Source organism: Leguminivora glycinivorella, chromosome 7 (genome assembly GCF_023078275.1).
Source record: "Leguminivora glycinivorella isolate SPB_JAAS2020 chromosome 7, LegGlyc_1.1, whole genome shotgun sequence".
Classification (NCBI taxonomy): domain Eukaryota; kingdom Metazoa; phylum Arthropoda; class Insecta; order Lepidoptera; family Tortricidae; genus Leguminivora; species Leguminivora glycinivorella.
The window spans coordinates 19,037,182-19,057,039 of record NC_062977.1 but is presented as its reverse complement, the minus strand read 5'-3'; the positions used below and the strand labels follow the sequence as shown (position 1 = coordinate 19,057,039).

At 38.8% G+C, this 19,858-nt stretch overlaps 2 protein-coding genes across 2 annotated transcripts in view; both read left to right on the top strand.

Annotated features, from left to right (window-relative positions):
• LOC125227748 overlaps positions 1–19,858 on the top strand; it is a 48,691-nt gene that overhangs the window by 27,369 nt on the left and 1,464 nt on the right. Inside the window, exons 7-10 of the mRNA XM_048132062.1 lie at positions 14,079–14,213; positions 15,245–15,344; positions 16,630–16,952; positions 18,735–18,829. Of these exons, the coding sequence (XP_047988019.1) occupies positions 14,079–14,213; positions 15,245–15,344; positions 16,630–16,952; positions 18,735–18,829 (653 nt within the window). The remainder of the gene's footprint in view (positions 1–14,078; positions 14,214–15,244; positions 15,345–16,629; positions 16,953–18,734; positions 18,830–19,858) is intronic.
• On the top strand, positions 2,431–3,273 carry LOC125227749. Its single transcript, XM_048132063.1, has one exon. It carries the CDS (start codon positions 2,597–2,599, stop codon positions 3,179–3,181), a length of 585 nt encoding a protein of 194 aa, XP_047988020.1. The 5' UTR covers positions 2,431–2,596; the 3' UTR covers positions 3,182–3,273.

Below are 19,858 nucleotides of genomic sequence, written 5' to 3'. Positions count from 1 at the left end.
AGACCCTGAGTACCACCTCTTGTCAAAGGTCTTATTGAGACGATCCCAATGAGCCTAAAGACGATGTGGTTTAGTCATATGGTTCATTGGTACTGGTAACCACCAACTGGGTCCATCATCAGACCCTGAGTACCACCTCTTGTCGAAGGTCTTGTTGAGACGATTTCAGTGAGCCTACATACGAAGTGGTTTAGTTCCATGGTTCATTGGTACTGGTGACCACCATCTGGCCCCATCATCAGACCCTGAGTACCACCTCTTGTTAAAGGTCTTATTGAGATGAACCCAATAAGGCTAAACACAAAATGGTTTAGTCATATGGTTCATTGGTACTGGTGACAACCATCTGTCTCCATCATCAGACCCTGAGTACCACCTCTTGTCAAAGGTCTTGTTGAGACGAACCCAACGAGCCTAAACACGAAGTCGTTTACTTACATGGTTCACTGGTACTGGTGACCACCTTCTGGCTCCATCATCAGATCCCGAGTACCACCTCTTGTCAAAGATCTTATTGAGACGATCCCATTGAGCCTAAATACGAAGTGGTTTAGTCATATGGTTCATTGGTACTGGTGACCACCATCTGGCTCCATCGTCAGACCCTGAGGACCACCTCTTGTCAAAGGTCTTGTTGAGACGAACCCAACGAGCCTAAACACGAAGTCGTTTACTTACATGGTTCACTGGTACTGGTGACCACCTTCTGGCTCCATCATCAGATCCCGAGTACCACCTCTTGTCAAAGGTCTTGTTGAGACGAACCCAACGAGCCTAAACACGAAGTCGTTTACTTACATGGTTCACTGGTACTGGTGACCACCTTCTGGCTCCATCATCAGATCCCGAGTACCATCTTGATGTGTCTTATCATCTTGACCGTATTGTAATTTTCACATATTTATCATCATAACGTTGTAATACTTTAACATTCAAACATAACAAAATATTACAAAAGCAAATATTTACGGATCTAGGATCAAATTCGTTGGTCGCTGTTTACACACACACGATGCGAGGATCGCCCGTGTATAAACAAGGCGTCCGACCCACACAACGATAAATATTCTCGACGTTTGCGATGAAAACTCGGAGAGCGAAGCAACATACGTCTCACCTCCTCGAGCTCCGGCGCGGCACTGAAATCGCAGGCGTCCGTCGCCGGTAAAATAGCGACAGGAAGGCTAGTTTTCAAAAAATTGGCAAAAAATCATGATAAAATATTATAACGACAAATGGATAACAGCAATTTAAGCACATTGTGCAGATTATTTATATACTAAAATAACTTCGATAACATGTAGATTTTCGGAGAAATGATCACTTGTTTCGATGTATTTTCAAGACAAAATTGAGTTCGTTTTACTTTCAATTTCTCAATTTCAAAGGATTAAATGATAAATATTGTTTAATGGGCCTAAAGTACAAGATATTAGAAATTTAAATTTACCGCATTTATGAGAGTGAGCTTATCAAATTGTACATAATAAGAGCTCCGAAATCTGTGCTTCGCGCGGTTTTTCCTAAACGAGCATCAGAAAAAAAATCATTACTAATTGAAAAAGCTTTTTCTTCCATATGTTTTTTAATGAACCGACAGTTAATTAGATTTTCTAACTGAAACAAGTACTTTTACTGTCTTTTAGTATGAGTAAAGTGTACAATTTTGCCGATAAATATTGTACATTTTACAATATATCGCCTTTTTTTGTCATAGCGCTCAATCATACCATCAATAATACCATGCATCATTCAGATGGCTTTATCGTTTATATCAAGTGATCAGACAGAGGGTCGTTCTCATTTCTCATAGCTTAACTTACCAAATTGTCTTAGTAATACAAATATAACACACCGAAGCAATGAATAATAAATCACAAGACGAATAAGTATTTTACTTTATCATATATTTTCTTTGTTTAATTTCCTGATAAGCGTGTTCTATTTTAAACCCCAGCGATAACCGGATTAACATAGTTCTAGATCTCTTTGTGGCTTTACTTTAGTGTTCACATGGGTAAGTAATTTTATTGGTTTGGTTAACATTAATCAATACCTATTATTGTAGGATACTTACAAAACGTACTACTTAAGTAATATAAAGATTACGGGAATCAGCTGATTTTTTCCCGAATCCTCGCCTCTGATGCACCTGCCTTTGCCTCTGTCTTTCATTCTTTGTTTTCAAATAACGAAAGTGTTACAAGACCTTTATGAGCGATTGTTTTGTCGTAACAATAGATGTAACTATTTACAGCGGCGACGCTATTGTAAACCAACAGTATAGCCTTAGCTCTCTTCCCACGAACAATTCGTAGTTTCTAACGTTCGAGGGCAAACTGCATCTTTCAAGCGAGAAAATTAACGAACGTCCCCTAGTTTTCATAATAAACAAATACACCGTTGCGTCCTCTTAATGAGCGGGTAAAAATTGTGTGTCCATTACCGCGTGCGCAGCGCCAGGGACCGAGATCGTGTTGTGTTAACCGTTACCGTGTGCTCGTTTCATCCGGCGACTGGTTCGCGGGCGGCCGGTAAAAGCGGCGCGGGCGCCGGCCGCGCGCAGTCTCCGCCGGGACACCGCTCCACACGCGCGATGCACGCACTGGCCTTCGCGACCCTGCTGGCGGCCGCCGCCGCCGCGCCCGCCACCTACGACCAGCGGCAGGACGGCGACTTCAACGTTCGCGCCGACGTACAGAACGTCGTGCTCGTCATCGCTTACCCGGACAAGATGAAGCTGCCCATCACAGACATCTTCGCCGGCGGCCTGAAAACCAATAAGCATGATGAGTTTCAGGAGCGCGCGGATGTGAGGGTGATGGAAGCGTTCGTGGAGCCTAGCACGCCGTACAGGGTGGACATCGGGTCGGACAGCGAGCGGTACGCCGACACCGACGGTCGGAACGTGGTCGTCGAGATCGCCGGCCGACGGAGGTTCGAAGCCGAGCCACAAGAGACCGAAAGCGACAAAGAGGAGTACAAACTTCTGGGAGCTCAGGAGCAGTGCGGCCCGGACCGGGAGCGCGACCCCGTGACGCTGGTGTGCCGAGCGATAGCGCCCGCGGCGCCGGAGCCGGCGGTGCCGCAGCCCGAGCCAGCTTTACAACCCGAGCCAGCCCCACAACCTGAAGCCCCAGCCGCTCCCACAGAGCCCGCAGTCGTGCTCATCTCCTCATAAACCGATCTCCGCCATAAACCCGTATTGTTAAGTTATTTATTGCCTATTTAATTTTAAGTTTATAAATTTTTAAGTAAAATACTTTTACTGAACTGCTTTTGTGTACCTACGCCCTTTTCACAATTTCAAATTTTCCGAATGTAAGTACATACCTAACTACATATTACTAAATCGTTTTATCTACTTTGTACCTAATTAGTCGATTAGCACTCTATATCTCACAACATGTAGGTACAATACGTAGCTTTCAAGTGAGGTATATTATGTGTATGTATATTGTATATAGATAACCCAGATATGCTAATGAAAGAGTACATTCTAACGAGAACGTCATTGTTTATGGTATGTTCGCAATGCGCACGCGATTCTCCACAATTCTCACAAGCGCGCAGTCGCATACAAATGTCAAAACATAACATGCAGGATATCTAGCTCTAAAGTACTCGTCCCTACTTACCTAGGTAGGTACAGTCACCTGTGATAATAAGTCACTCTATTTGTTTATACCTCTTCGGTGGCAAACAACAGTACCGTCCGTCTGATGGTAAACAGTAGGTATCTGTAATAGCTTCGGAGGGCCATCTGTACTGAAAAACGTCGTACACGTGCGAAAAGGAAATTCCTAACTCGTGTCTAATTTATCGCCACTCGTTTCGAACTTCCTTTTTTACGCACTTGTGTCGTAATGTACTAATTTGGCAGAAAATACTAACCTAACCCACTTTTTCTACTACGTGTTAAAAAGTGAACTGACAAATAATACTTACCTACCCATGTACGAGTATATGCTAATAGTTATTTGTTATACAAGGGGACAAAGTTGTATTTTAACGCCGAGTGTGGAATTGAAAAACGAGCGAAAGGATTCTATAGTTGAATAGAATCCTGAACTTACAAGTTTTTTAACACACGAGAAGTAAAATACATTTGCACCCGAGTGTAACACAAAACTTCCCCTCACTATAGCGAGGAAACTACAACGCAAAAAATGCGTTATCACTGCTTTCAGTAGTTCCACAGGTGGTAAATCATCTTTATTACTAGATTCACCTACTTTTATCAATTTTAAAGCAGTTAATTTGACTTTATTCAAGGTCAAATTACTTTACCCACTAGTGGATAAAATGCGTTTTTACCCGCTGGTATTAAAGGACAAAACACGTGTTTCCGAGCTAGTGAGGGGAAAAGTAAATTATGCCTCATGAGGGTAACCCATTTTTGCGGATTTCGTTGTGTAACATATACTATTGCAAGTTGACTGTGGGTACATAAATATGTTTATCATTAACTATTAATGGAATGAACTCTAGATTGGCCACATGTACCTATGCAGACACATTATCAGTTAACTATAATATATATTTAAAGACTTCGTGAAGTATGTAAATGGTCATATAATTATCAACCGACTTTCCTTGAAGATCTAAGTATTCTTAACCATGCCTTTTCTTTATTTGCGTAGGTATTTATCATTTAGTTGTATGCTGTAGGTATTTATGGATCGCGTTTAGCTGCCTGTATTCTATGGATCTGAAATTCTGAATGCTGGGCGACAAAAGGTGGAGGATGAAAGGAGAGTGCACGTAGCGGAAATGAGAATGTTGAGATGGATGTGTGGAGTGACCAGAATGGATCGGATCAGGAATGAGTATATTAGGGGAAGTTTGAAAGTTGCGCCTATAACGGAAAAGATGAGGAGTGGCAGGTTGGCGTGGTACGGTCATGTAATGAGGAGAGATGAGTGTCATATATAGGCAAAAGAATGTTGGAGATGAATGTTGATGGATGGAGAGGGAGGGGTAAACCCAAACAACGATGGATGGATTGTGTGAAAGAGGACATGAGAAAGAAAGATGTGAGTGTTGAGATGACGAGAGATAGGGGAGAATGGAAGAGGAAGACATGTTGTACCGACCGACCCCACATAACGTGGGATAAGGGTAGGAGGAAGAAGAAGTTTAGCTGCCTACAAGAAATAATAAGTCTCGGCTCTTATCTCTTTCCGACCGAAAAAAGTAGTAGTAGTAGTAATCAATTTATTGTGTACAACAGATTTATATACAGTTTACAGGAACAGAGGTACAAAGTTATCCCTATAAGGGAAAAAAACCGGCCAAGAGCGTATCGGGCCACGCTCAGTGTAGGGTTCCGTAGTTTTCCGTTTTTTTTTTCAAAAACTGTTCAACCTATCAACGTGAAAATAATTTTCCTAGAAAGTTTTTATAAAGATCTACTTTTGTGATTTTTTTCATATTTTTTAAACTTATGGTTCAAAAGTTAGAGAAAATATGAGCAGTATCAAAAAATGGTTTTAGTAAACCCCTATTTATTTTTAAATACCTATCCAACAATATATCACACGTTAGAGTTGAAATGAAAAAAAAAATCACTCCCCACTTTATGTGTAGGGGGGGTACCCTAATAAAACATTTTTTTCCACTTTTTATTTTTGCACTTTGTCGGCGTGATTGATATACATATTGGTACCAAATTTCAGCTTTCTACTGCTAAAGGTAACTGAGATTATCCGCGGACGGACGAACGGACGGACAGACAGACAGACATGGCGAAACTATAAGGGTTCCTAGTTGACTACGGAACCCTAAAAATCGAGGTTTGCTAACTTAATTTTTCAGTACAGATGTTGTTTTTTTTACGCACTAGTGCGAGAAGTGGTTCATTATATGCCAGGTCGAAACTTTGAAGGCTCATCTGTACTGAAAAACGTCGTTCGATACACGTGCGAAAAGGGAATTCGTAACTCGTGTCGATTTAAAACACTCCCTTCGGTCGTGTTTTAATTTATCGCCACTCGTTTCGAATTTCCTCTTTTTCGCACTTGTATCGAAATGTACTAATTAAAGACTTGTGTTAAAATTGACAATTATATATTAACCTTAGGTACGATCGTATCAGCTCGGGTGTAAGTGCGTTTTCACATTATCGAACCGATATCGGATGTCGGACCGATATCCTATATATTACAGCCGCCATCTTGGACTTTTTCCATTTTTTTCCATTGAAATCCTTCCGACATCCGATATCGGATCGGATAATGTGAAAACAGACTAAAGGGGTATGCCACTATAATATAGTGGAAAGGGATAAGATCCGAGACCTAGCAGTAAATTTAATACATATACTGTCATTTCATCTCATGACATCCAATATTATAAATGGGAAAGTGTGTGTGTCTGTTTGTTTGTCCGTCTTTCACGGCAAAACGAAGCGACGAATTGACGTGATTTTTCAAGTGGAGATACATAGTTGAAGTTACCCTCCTGTACGAATGACATGATAAGCTAATCTGTTAATGTTAATTTAAGGAATAAATAAAGAATAATAAAGAATAAATTTCAGGCCGCTGTGCTAATGGTTATTTGTTATATAAGGGGGCAAAGTTGTATTTTAACGCCGAGTGTGGAATTGAAAAACGAGCAAGTGAAAGGATTCCTGAACTTGCGAGTTTTTTAACACACGAGAAGTAAAATACATTTGCACCCGAGTGTAACACAAAACTTTTCCCCTCACTATAGCGAGGAAACTACAACGCAAAAAATGCGTTTATCACTGCTTCCAGTAGTTCCACAGGTGGTAAATCATCTTTATTACTAGATTCACCTACTTTTATCAATTTTAAAGCAGTTAATTTGACTTTATTCAAGGTCAAATTACTTTACCCACTAGTGGATAAAATGCGTTTTTACTCACTGGTATTAAAGGACAAAACACGTGTTTCCGAGCTAGTGAGGGGAAAACAAAATTACCGCTTCCCGGCTTCGTCGACCAGAAAAATAGTATGACACACCTTGGTCAGTAAATAAGAACGCCTCAGATCACATGGTTGTTGACCTCAGCCCAGGTATGTAGGTAATCTATTATTGTAATATTTGTATCCCTTGATGCTTTAGCATCCGTCATGGAACCCAGATCCGCCCCTGATTCAACCCTGATTGTCATAATCTCGTAGGTCAAAAAGAAATATTTTATTTTTATGGGATAGGAGGCGAACGAGCAGATCGCCTGATGGTAAGCAATCACTGCCGCCCATGGACACCAGAAGTGTTGGAAGTGCGTTGCCGGCCTTTAAGATGGGTGTACGCTCTTTTTGATGGTTTGAAGGTCGTATCGGTCTGGAAATACCGCAGGCGACAATACAATACCTTATACACCTTATATACTTACACCTTGTATGTTACCTTCATACTGTAATTTTAAGGAATCGTAGCCTACACCTGGGTGGCTAGCCGAATGGCACAATCGCTCACGAAACGCTCACGAAACGAAGCGCTAGTAGATATCTATCTCTATCGCGCTTGCGTATTGGCGCGACAGAGCCAGCGGCGTATCGCTTTCGTTTGGCGTCGGAGAAATGCCATTCGGCTACGGGGCCTGTGCAGCCTGTGCAACACCCTAAGGCCCACTTGCACCAATCACTTAACTCAGGGTTAGTGGGCTATTATCTGTCTAATTCCATATAAAATGGGGGGTTAACTCTCGGGTTAAGCCTCCATTTTCGTTGGTGCAAGTGGCCTTAAGAAAGCATAGGTAGCGCTGCGCTAGCTTTGCTCGAGCACATTTAACAGGCGTTATTGACATCGTTTTTGTTTCATTTAAGCCACACAAGTTACGTACTGAATCATCTTGCTTACAATACTCTGTAATTAGTAGATTGTCTTATAAATAACTGTCACTACCTACTACGCCTGACAAGGGAGCAAAATGTCTTATTTAGGGCAAGGTTGTACATTGATTATCCAGAACGAAAGGATTCTACTAATTATTGACACCTGAACGTAGTGAAGGATTCAAGTGTTAACGCTCATGGTGGAAATTATTTTGCTAACTGTACCTAATACCACATGCCGCTTTTCACATCACCTTTGTGAAAATTATTATCTACGGACGACATCGGTTTTTAACCCCCGACGCAAAAACGACGGAGTGTTATAAGTTTGACGTGTCTGTCAGTCTGTCTGTGTGTGTGTCTGTCTGTGGCATCGTAGCTCCCGAACGGATGAACCGATTTTGATTTCGTTTTTTTTTTGTTTGAAAGCCGAGTTGGTCGGGAGTGTTCTTAGCCATGTTTCATGAAGATCGGTCCACTATGTCTGTGTTTTCTTCAAAATTCATATTCATAATTTTGTGGTTAGGTTATTTAAGCGTCTGCAACACGCAATTGCAGACGTCGATAGTTTACATCACCTGCAAGTTACCTATTATATTATTACTGCAAGTTTTTAAACAAAGGTATATGCAAGAAAGAGATGCAGATATTTGCCAGTCACTCTTACCCATCGTTGAGTCTTAAAACTTGCTGCAATCAATTACAGGTGTATAGTCTGCTATAGAATTTTATAATTATATGGTGCAGCGTTAAGCGGGAAGTGCTGACGTCAAATATAAATATAATACATAGGTATTTACTATTTACCCACTGGCCTTATGCAATACTCGTACCTTATTGCAAACATGGTAAGCCTGTTGTATTGTAGGTGTAGTACATGGAAGTATGTATAGTACTAGTAGGTAGCTATTAACGCATCCGTAGCTATCCTTGGCTAAATGGGTTTTACCACACCCATCGATCTATCAAATGGGATATAGGATCCATGTCGACGTCGATCGTTATTATCGATTTATTGATGTCATATTGTCTCTCCCCCCCAAGAAGCCAAGTCAAGAGTGGCACTGAAACTTAGTAGTTCATGTGCTCTGCCTACCCCTTTATGGGATACAGGCGTGATATGTATGTATTGTCTTCGGCTTTAACACTTGCTCGGAATTCTACTTTATGAATCTCACTATGTTCAGCATTAGATGCAAGGCTCGTTGTATATGTCATTCTGCTCTCTTGGACGTAATCTACGTATTAAATATCTTAAAGCGGTTATTATAGGAACTTTGTAATATAATACAACAAAAATACTATTTAAATACGAATGTACTGTCCACCAGCAGTCAATTTCAAGGCAACCAAGACGAACTTCCGTTATTTTTTTACCTTTAAACCTATTGTATCGAGACTCAAAAGGCCACTTATTTGAGATTGTTGCCCGTGGTGGTAAACAATATCAGTCGAAGACTTCGCGGGCACAGTGTGCGCGCGCGCCGACAGACACGCGCGCTTTCGCTTTCCCTCGGTTTCACTTCCACACAGTGTCACTTTACTTTTAAAATCGTGAATAAAACGAAGGAAAAATGGATTTAAAAACAATAACAAATTTCCATTGGAAATAAAGGATGTGGAGCCCAAGTTGGCAGCGGAGTTAATGAAGTATTTTACAGGTAGGCCAATGTTTAAATATTTTTATTAAAACTGTTTTTTTGAAAACAATAAACTACTACAAGTAGGTAAATTAAAATCATAATATAAGTATATATTCACAAATGAATAAATAAATAAATAAATATTATAGGACATTTTTACACAGATTGACTGAGGCCCACGGTAAGCTCAAGAAGGCTTGTGTTGTGGGTACTCAGACAACGGTATATATAATATATAAATACTTATATACATAGAAAACATCCATGACTCAGGAACAAATATCTGCGATCATCACACAAATAAATGCCCTTACCGGGATTCGAACCCGGGACCGCGGCGCAACAGGCAGGGTCACTACCGACTGCGCACGACCGGTCGTCAAAAATGAAATGAATATTTTATTATTTCAAAAATAAAGCACAATTTTTAGATTTATGACAATGAGTGAGGTGAAATGGAAATTTAAACATGTTTATCGGTTTATTTATGTATGTAGGTCAACAATAAATTTACCGATTTTGTGTATAAATATTTATTCAATCAGAATTCTTGCATCTAAATCAGATATATGTCGCAGTTCGTAGAGTATCTCTGTGAACGTACATACCTACATATATTATTATATACTTACAAGTGTCTGTGTAGTACATAGGTACTTGTAAACAAACGCGTCACTTTGTTTATTTCCGTACGGGTCGGAGGCCTGACCGGCCTTCTTCTTAAGGTCTTTGGCCTTTTTTATTTAAGCTTAGTAAAATATACCTCCCAAATAATATGGTTTGTAGTCGCTCAAACGAATACCAATTAATACAGAGTGGGGCCTGTAACAAAGGCGAAGAATTGAACTCTATTAGGCTATTCTCCTTATACTGATCAACATATGTTCGGCGACTTTTATAACTTGTATTTTGATTTTTATCACCCTTCTAATATTTATTTTGTATGAAAAATTTAAAGACTTCATAACTTTTAAAAGTCACTGAACAAATGTTGATCAGTATAAGGAGAATAGCCTACAGTTCAATTCTTCGCCTTTGTTACAGGCCCCACTCTGTATATTATGTCCAGCGTAAATATTCAGTGTTAAAAAATAAAATGTTGTACCTTATCTCCCTTTATGATATCTGTGCGATTCATGCAAATCATTAATAAATATTAATTACGCCATTAGAATAATTGTGTGATATCTTCGCTTAACGTGAGACCTTTCAGAGAAACTTGTAACGAAAATTCATCGTTAGATAAGAACACTCTACGAACTTTCAATGTACCTACGTAGGTACCTACCAGTGGCGGAGCGTCGACACATCTCGATTCCCAACGGGTTACCTAAAATTCTCTAGTATCTGTAGAAGTCCATCCATACAAAACAGATTCCAAAAACCCCTCCGGCTTTACCAGCGAAACTTTTCACGCCCCGCCACTTTGTTGAAGAATTTGAATGAATTTAAAAAAGTTGCACTATATTTTGTACATAGAACCAAATAGAACTACATACTCGAACATTGACATATGCCGACGAGTAAGAATAGATAGCTGAATAACTATGAAAGTCATTGTCCTTTATCAATGTAACCCACTTTTGTCTTGATTAAGTAGGTAGGTCAGTTGATTTTACTCATTGTTTTGTAGTTTAATTTAAGTAGGTACCTATCGTTGATTGAAGAAATGTTTGGTATAGCCATAGCCTTACTTTAAACTAAAAATATTTTAAGTATTTATTAATAGATAAACTTTCTTCTTGTACAGTCATCCAATTTGAATCCTAGGCCACTGTAGAACCTTTGCATAGTAAACGTCAATGTAACTTTTTATGGCAAATAGAACATGGTTTAAATGAGACAGGGTTCTAGAGTGGCCTATGATTCAAATTGGTTGACCGTACAATGTACTTGTAATATAATTAACTATTTTAATATTTTTAAATCTCCTATTTCGATCAACCACTATGATCATGATCAGATAAAATTGACCCTCATGAATACAGTAGGTATCTCTCTTTACTATAATAAGTAACGTTGCTAACTAATATCACATAATCATTGATGTAGTGGAAACTCTAATGGCTGGACATTTTTTGACGTTGTGAGTTTTCGTTGTACTTATGTAAATATAGAGTCAATTATAGAGATAGGTAATTAAAAATGTTGTAAAATAACTCTTGCTGTATTATACTTACACGGACGCGCATGCCTGTTTATCCTTAAAAGGGGTAGGCAGAGCACACGACACTTTTCAAGTTTATGGGGTTGAAGAAAAAAATAATAAATCGTGATAGATATTTCAGTAATACTAATAATACTTAATTCTATAAAATGTGTTGGGTTGGTAAGAAAGTAATGAGCGATCGATTGAATTCCACATAAAATTTTTCTAGAATCTTCTATGGTCGAAAGTATATAAAGGGCGAGTCGCACAGTTTCTCGTCAGTCATTCACTAGCTGTCGCCGAGCTAATATAAGGAAGAAAATGGACGAATTAAAAGTGCATGTAAGGCATTGCTTACTATATGAATTTCAGTCTGGCCATTCAGCCGCCGAAGCAGTGCGTAATATATGTCAGCGTGTTTCTCCTGAAGTTGTGTCTGAGGCCACGGCGAAACGATGGTTCCAGCGGTTTCGTAGTGGCGACTTTTCATTATCAGATCAACCTAAGTCTGGTCGACCGGTGAAGATTGATGTAGCCAAATTAAAAACCTTAATTGAAGGAGATCCGAGGCTAACGAGTCGTACTCTTGCTACCGAGTTAGGCTGCTCTCATGTCACCATAGAAACACATTTACACGAGTTGGGAAAAAACTACAAATACAGTGTTTGGATACCGCACGAACTTGATAGAGATCAACTAAACCGCCGTGCCGATATCTGCATACAACTTCTGTCTTTTCGCCGCACATTCAACTGGTTGGACCATCTTATCACTGGAGATGAAAAATGGGTCTTATATATAAATCACACACGCAAACGTCAGTGGCTAGCTCCAAACGAAAAAGGAATAGAGGCACCAAAAACAGAGCCTCACCCGAAAAAAGTTATGCTGTCCGTTTGGTGGGATATTCATGGTATTATTCACTGGGAACTCCTACCAAGCGGAATGACTGTTACCACATCAGTATACTGTAATCAGCTTGAAAATTTAAACCAAAAAATCTGTCAGAATCGTCCACAGCATGCTAAAGTTTTTTTCTTACACGACAATGCTCGCCCACACATTGCGAAAGTGACTCGGCTAAAGCTATTGGAGCTAGGTTGGAAAGTGATACCTCATCCACCGTACTCTCCAGACTTGGCACCTACGGATTACGCATTGTTCAGATCGCTAAGCAATGCCTTGAATGAAAAAAAGTTCGATGATCAAGCCCATCTACGACAGTACATAGCTGAGTTTTTTTAATCTAAACCTAAGAACTTCTTCGCCGATGCTATTCATTCTTTACCAGAACGATGGAGACAAGTAGTAGATAACGAAGGCCGTTATATTTTTGATAAATGATTAAAATAATAAATTAAATAAAAATTACAATATTGGTTATGATTCGCTCATTACTTTCTTACCAACCCAATAATAAACTCATTATATTGTAGGTAGGGTGCATTGGGGTAATTTTGAAAGTCACAATATTTGCATCATATCAAGATTCCCCTTTCGAAATTACCCGAGCATTTCTTTACTTACTTAAGATTATTTGCATTGTGTAACTAACTCAACTACTTACTTAAACTGTAACTGGTTCCCCGCGATACAGGCGTAGCCTAGTGCGGAGACCTCTCTCATATCTGTTGTACATTTTATGGGCAATAAGTTATTCTTATTTTTATTCTATGTGCTTCGAAATGACCCCAATGCACCCTACCTATCCTAAACCCTTGTAACCTTCAAATAGCACGCACGATCGGTTATAAAGGTTCACCGCCAGTAATGTACTTTGCAAGGCTATGCGTTCATTGCAGCGAAGAGCAATTATTTACTTCTTCAGACATCCATCGCATCGACGCCATCATACAAAATAATTAATGGTGCGCGCATTAGATATGTATGTACATATGCGGCCGGTATTTCAACTCCTAACCGAAATTAAAGTAATACTTACTTAAGTATCTACAGGTTTATTAAAATAGCACGCGGAAAGTAAGATAATACTTATATATGAATAGAAATAAAACTATGGAAACGGATTAAATCGCGTATAATTAATTTACAATTCATCCCGACGTTTCGAACACTAACGCTGTAAAGTGTTTCATGAGTAACTATCGCGGTAACCGAAGGCAATATTATATGAATAAGTAGAGTTAATTTAATATATCCTTATCTATTTTAAGAAAAAAACATCTCTTCTTTAGAGTCACTTGCAATAATAAGTTACTGCCCGAAAGTCGCAAAAATATGTGACAGATACGCTGAGATGGCACTACAAATAAGATCTTATCAATTGTTTCTGTTGTGTAATGTAGGTAGGTGTTATTGCGGGTGACTTACTATCATTTAACAATAAAAAATACCGTTTTTGAAAAAAATACGCATATATTTTAAGATTAATATTTTCAAATGATTCTCGGTTAGTTTCTCTAGATTTATGTTGTTACGTTTGTAAAATTATTGTTAATTAGCGAAATTCGTCCGCAGGTGAGCACACCGGTTTCGTGCGAGTGGGCCCGAAAGGCTACTTTCTCCCGGACAAGTACAAGCAAGAGGCACTCAACATCTACACCATGGATGTCCGGCCCAGTGACATCTTCGTGGCTAGCTATCCTCGATCAGGTTAGCTATGATGGCTATAATACAAACTAGGAACTAGCCAAGAAACTAGTACTTACCTATATATTGTTTCATATACCTATTTAAAAAATATAGGTAATTACTAATTAGGTACCTAGAGTTAGACCAAGCTGATTTGGCAGCAATTTTCTTAGCACAAACTGAGAAGAGTAGATTTAAAAAATATATTATGTTGATAATTAGGTAAATCACAAGAAAATAATAAGTGACTACTCAAGGCTTTGTTAAGAATAAATTACCTACAACATCAAACAACAACATTGTGACTTTAAATTGACGACTTTTTTGTGTAAGTAACATTGTGACTTTGAATTGACGACTTTTTTGTAAGCTAATAGTAAGTATTTAAAATGTACCTACCTATTAGTAACGTGCGCGAAGGGCTGGCGGTGATTGTCTTAAATAAATAGATACTTAATTGTACTTAATCTTGTGGGGATTCATTTACTTAATTCATGGAACTAATTTGACCCCATAAGATTTAACATCGAAAAGTTACAAAATGAGTACAGCTAGCGAATGCGTACGTACTTTATTAGATTAGATTAGATTTCTTTATTTCATGATAAAAATTACACTATAAATTTGTTACATGCCAAAGTTATGTTTATCTTCTCATCATGATCGTCGAAAATTACATTATAAATTGAAAATAATAAAATGAATATTTTCTCCCAATAAGGATCGTCATTTACAAATAGAAATACACAAAACACAATAAAATTAAGAAATGAAATAAAATCCGAAGTCAGTGTAATCAAATGCATGCTATCACAAATTCAATTCCATGTACTCATTTACAGAGTACAGAGGGTTATCTAACAAAAGGTTTCTCAATTTGCGCTTAAATGCTTCGTCATATGGCTCATTCTTAAGATCGGCAGGTAAGTGTTCGTAGTAAGTAGGGCCGATGACACGCGGGTTCTTTCTTGAAAGTGCCATGCGACGGGGGACTGTTCTCAGACGGCCTGTAGCTCGAAGCTATTTCATCACACTTATCCCTTCTCGTCCAGGTACCACGTGGACGCAAGAACTGGTCTGGATGGTCGCAAACGACTTGGACTACGAGAAATCCGACGCGACTCCTCTCACCGAGAGATATCCCTTTCTAGAGTAAGTGTTTAGCTTATTTATTTATTTATATCATCATGCCAACTCCCACCAACTGGTTACCGGTCCTCAGCAATGTCGTACCACCGGACATCCGCAGATATAAACATCTAGCACGGGAATTCACTAAAATGTCTGGTAACTCCCTACTGCCCATCCATGAAGACCTTGATAGCCTCAAAAACACCCGTCTCAAGTCCCGAAACCCACCAGCTAAAACCTTCCACATATATAGCCCGTCATGGAAAGATAGCCAAGCGGGGTTGGAAAGATGGGATGCTCCGCAACACCAATTAAACTGCACCATCTTTCAATTTACTAGCCAGGATTACACACATAAGATATTATGATATAACAAAACCTCTTGATACTTAATTCTCATTAAGCGAAATATCCTGCAATTTCAAATATGTAACAACGAATTAAACGACACTATTAGGGCGGTTAAATCGATATTGCGTTTATAAATCATCAAAACTTTAAACCAAAACGAATTAATAACATTTTTATGGCGTTTAACTCGATTTTGCGATTTAGAATATACGCTTATTATAATTTGTAAAAGTAAATTTGGCGTTCAATTCGTTTTTACGTAACGACTTAGTACACAGGACCATACAAATTTTAACGTGTCGCTTGATTCTACCCCTTAAAATAAGGCTGTAAGCATGATTTTTCAACAAAGAAATAGTCAATACTATAGATTATCACATTTATATCCGAACTGCATTCATAACTTTTTTTTCGGATTTTGGCGCTTAGTTCGCTATTCCATAACACCGTCCAATTTCGCACAGAGGAATGGCCCAAGGGATTCAGTGAGAGCAGACAAATATGGTGCAAACTAAACCGCCTGAGGACTGGGTTCGGTAACTGCGCGCATCTCTGGCACAAGTGGGGATGGAGCGAGTCGGCGGCATGCGAGTGTGGAGACCCTGCACAGACTATACACCACATAGTGTTCGAGTGTCCCATCACCAAGTACAACGGGCCCGCGGAAGATTTCAAAAACTTAACAAATAATGCGAGTTTTTATCTGCAGAACTGTAAATTTTAAATAGTGTTTAATTTAATGTAACTACATATAATAAGTTTTAACCAGTGTGTAAAAGCCATACGATAAATAAATAAATAGTGTTTAGCTAAATCCATACTTAGGTAAGTAGGTATTCCCACTTATACCTAAGTCGTCCCATCGGGCATCCTAAAGCCTAACTGAAATCAAACAAAAATGAGACATGTTTTTCACAACTGATATACAATCATTTACCACCTCAATTGTCTCCAGATTTTCAATATTCGTCCACCCAGTGATGAAAGCGCGGTTCCACGAAGAGAACAGCCACAGCGCTGAGAAGCTCTGCTTACTGGAGCTGGTCTCCCAGCCTGGCACAGAACAATTGGCAGCAACCACCTCGCAGCGATTCATTAAGACACATTTACCCATGTCCCTGCTTCCACCGTCGTTGCTGGACAAGGGCCGGATGGTGTATGTGGCCCGCGACCCGCGCGACGTGGCCGTGTCGTTCTACCATCTCAACAGACTGATCAGGACACAAGGATATGTCGGGGATTTCAAGATGTATTGGAATTTCTTCATCAATGACTTGCGTGAGTGACCTGTTATGGTAATCGTTATTATTCACAGACTTTTAATAGTTCATCTTATATGGCTTGGCTATTACAATAACCTATTGAGAAGTCGTTTAATTTTACATATGCATCCATAGTATATCTATGTAGATTCATTACTATCATAGATGTTTAAGTGCAGTTCATTTTTCAATATAAAACAGCCTATTTAATTTTGTAAGTACATATATAAAACCAGAAACCGTATTGCAACAGGTTCAATTAAGCAAATAACCAGGAAACGACTCAGTTCCGCAGCACTTACCGATAGAGCTAAGAAATAATAACATAAAAAGAAGGGAAAACTGGCTCTGTTGACGGCCACCATTCTGTGTGTCCGACCAGATACCTAAGTATTTCAATAAAACCTTAATTACAATAGGTACCTTTTTCACTTAACCAATTGATAAAGGATCTCTTGATTCTTCGAAAACGTTAGTAAAATCGCATTTTACTTAAGTAATTATTTATTTAAATTTTTTTGCACATTAAAAAAAATTACCTACAAAAGGCGAACTTAATGCTGGAAGGCATTCTCTACCAGCTAACTTTTGGGCCAAAGAGAGAATAGATCTATGAGAGCTTATTATCCACAAGAGTGTGAAGGTAATTTCATACAAATTTTAACTTAAGACGATACGGTAGGGGTCAATTCTCCATACAAACACTCTCGACTATTTCCTCCCTGGTTTTTGAAGATAGAGCAATGATTTTTTCAACACAGATTGTTATTATTTTTATCTGGGTCGGTCCGTTTTGATTTATTTTATATTCTGCTTTTAGAGCCAATCAAAAATTTCCTAAAACGGCCTTTTTCATTGTGGCGCAAAAAAAGGTACAGTGATACTCAAGATTGGTAACAATTAACCAAAAAAGCTAAACGGTCCGACATAGATTATTTCATTGTTATTCAGATTCTCAAATTTCGTTCCGATTGATTAAGTTTTGAAGGAGAAAGAGTCGACAGCGGAACCTCGATTTTAAAGATTTTTTTGAAATATTTTTTTATTCGATAAATCTAGTTAATAACACTTGTATATTTAACTAAAACTTTGCCGCCGAGTGAAACACCAAATTTTTCACCACACCAACACGAACAAAATACTGATTATAAAACAATTAAATCTTTCAATTTATTAAATATTTATGATTCAAAATCATCATTTATAGGTAAATTCTACCAGCCAGCTCAAGATGTCAAGTTAAAATTTGTATGAAATAACTTTGCACTCTTGTGAATAAAATGCAATTTTGCTATCTGTTTTCGAATAGCAAAGTAAGCCTTTATCAGTTGGTGTGGTGAAAATAAATATTATTTTCCCCTCACTAGCTCGGAAACACGTGTTTTGTCCTTTAATGCCAGCGGGTAAAAACGCATTTTATCCACTAGTGGGTAAAGTAATTTGACCTTGAATAAAGCAAAATTAACTGCTTTAAAATTGATAAAAGTAAGTGAATCTAGTAATAAAGATGATTTACCACCTGTGGAACTACTGGAAGCAGTGATAAACGCATTTTTTGGGTTGTAGTTTCCTCGCTATAGTGAGGGGAAAAGTTTTGTGTTACACTCGGGTGCAAATGTATTTTACTTCTCGTGTGTTAAAAAACTCGCAAGTTCAGGATTCTATTCTCAAACCACTCGCTTCGCTCGTGGTTCAACTATAGAATCCTTTCACTTGCTCGTTTTTCAATTCCACACTCGGCGTTAAAATACAACTTTGCCCCCTTGTATAACAAATAACTATTGTTTGCACATTGCAGACCACTGGACGCCGTACTTCGAGCACCTTAAAGAAGCGTGGGAGAAGAGACACCATCCTCGCATGCTGTTTTTGTTCTATGAAGAGCTCACTAAGGTCAGACTATTATACAATAATATACTAGTTATTAGCCGGGTCCACACAGAGTGAGGCAATGTGCTCGCGCGGCAAACGTTCAGTTTCAGTGCGTGTAGCCGTGCCTCGGCAGAGGCAGCACAAGCATGCACGTTTTGCTTTGCTGGGATATTGATCATTTGTCGCGCGAGCACTTTTCTTCGCTCTATGTGGACCCACAGCTATTCACGTAGGTACTCAATTACCTGTAACATTTGATTGGGCCCGTTCATCATATTTATTATCTCCCAACAAAGTCTTGCTCCATAATAACCTCGCCATATTTAACTTTAACAGCAGTTTCCTTTAATCATTCGTAGATCATACTTTGGCATACCTAGTGAGTTGCAATAGATAATAAAAATTAAAATATTCAGATAAATCTCTCAAAGAAGGAAGGTTCTCAATTCGTCTATGTTTTTTTTTTGTTTGTTCCACGATATCTCCGTCGTTACTGGACCGATTTTGAAGAATTTTTTTTTGATTGAATGTGTACAGATTGGTCCCATTTTTCTCAAAAACCAGTTCTGATGATGGGATCCTGGAGAAATCGAGGGAACTCCTCAAATCTGAAAGGCACACATATGGTGATTTTTGTGTTTTTTAAGGAACAGCATGCATTTACGTACGGAACAGTGACATTTGGTGCAGTGGAACTGCTGATGATGGTCAGAACGGAACTCCTCAGATCTGAACGGCACGCTTATAGTGACTTTGGTATTTTTATAAGAACAGCATGCGCTTACGTCCAGAACAGTGACATTTGGTGCAGTGTAAATGCTGATGATGGTCAGAACCGAACTCCTCAAATCTTAACGGCACACTTATAGTGACTTTGGTATTTTTATAAGAACAGCATGCACTTACGTCCAGAACAGTGGCATTTGGTGCAGTGGAACTGCTGATGAAGATCAGAACGGAACTCCTTAAATCTGAACGGCACACTTATAGTGACTTTGGTATTTTTATAAGAATAGCATGCATTTAAGTTCAGAACAGTGACATTTATTT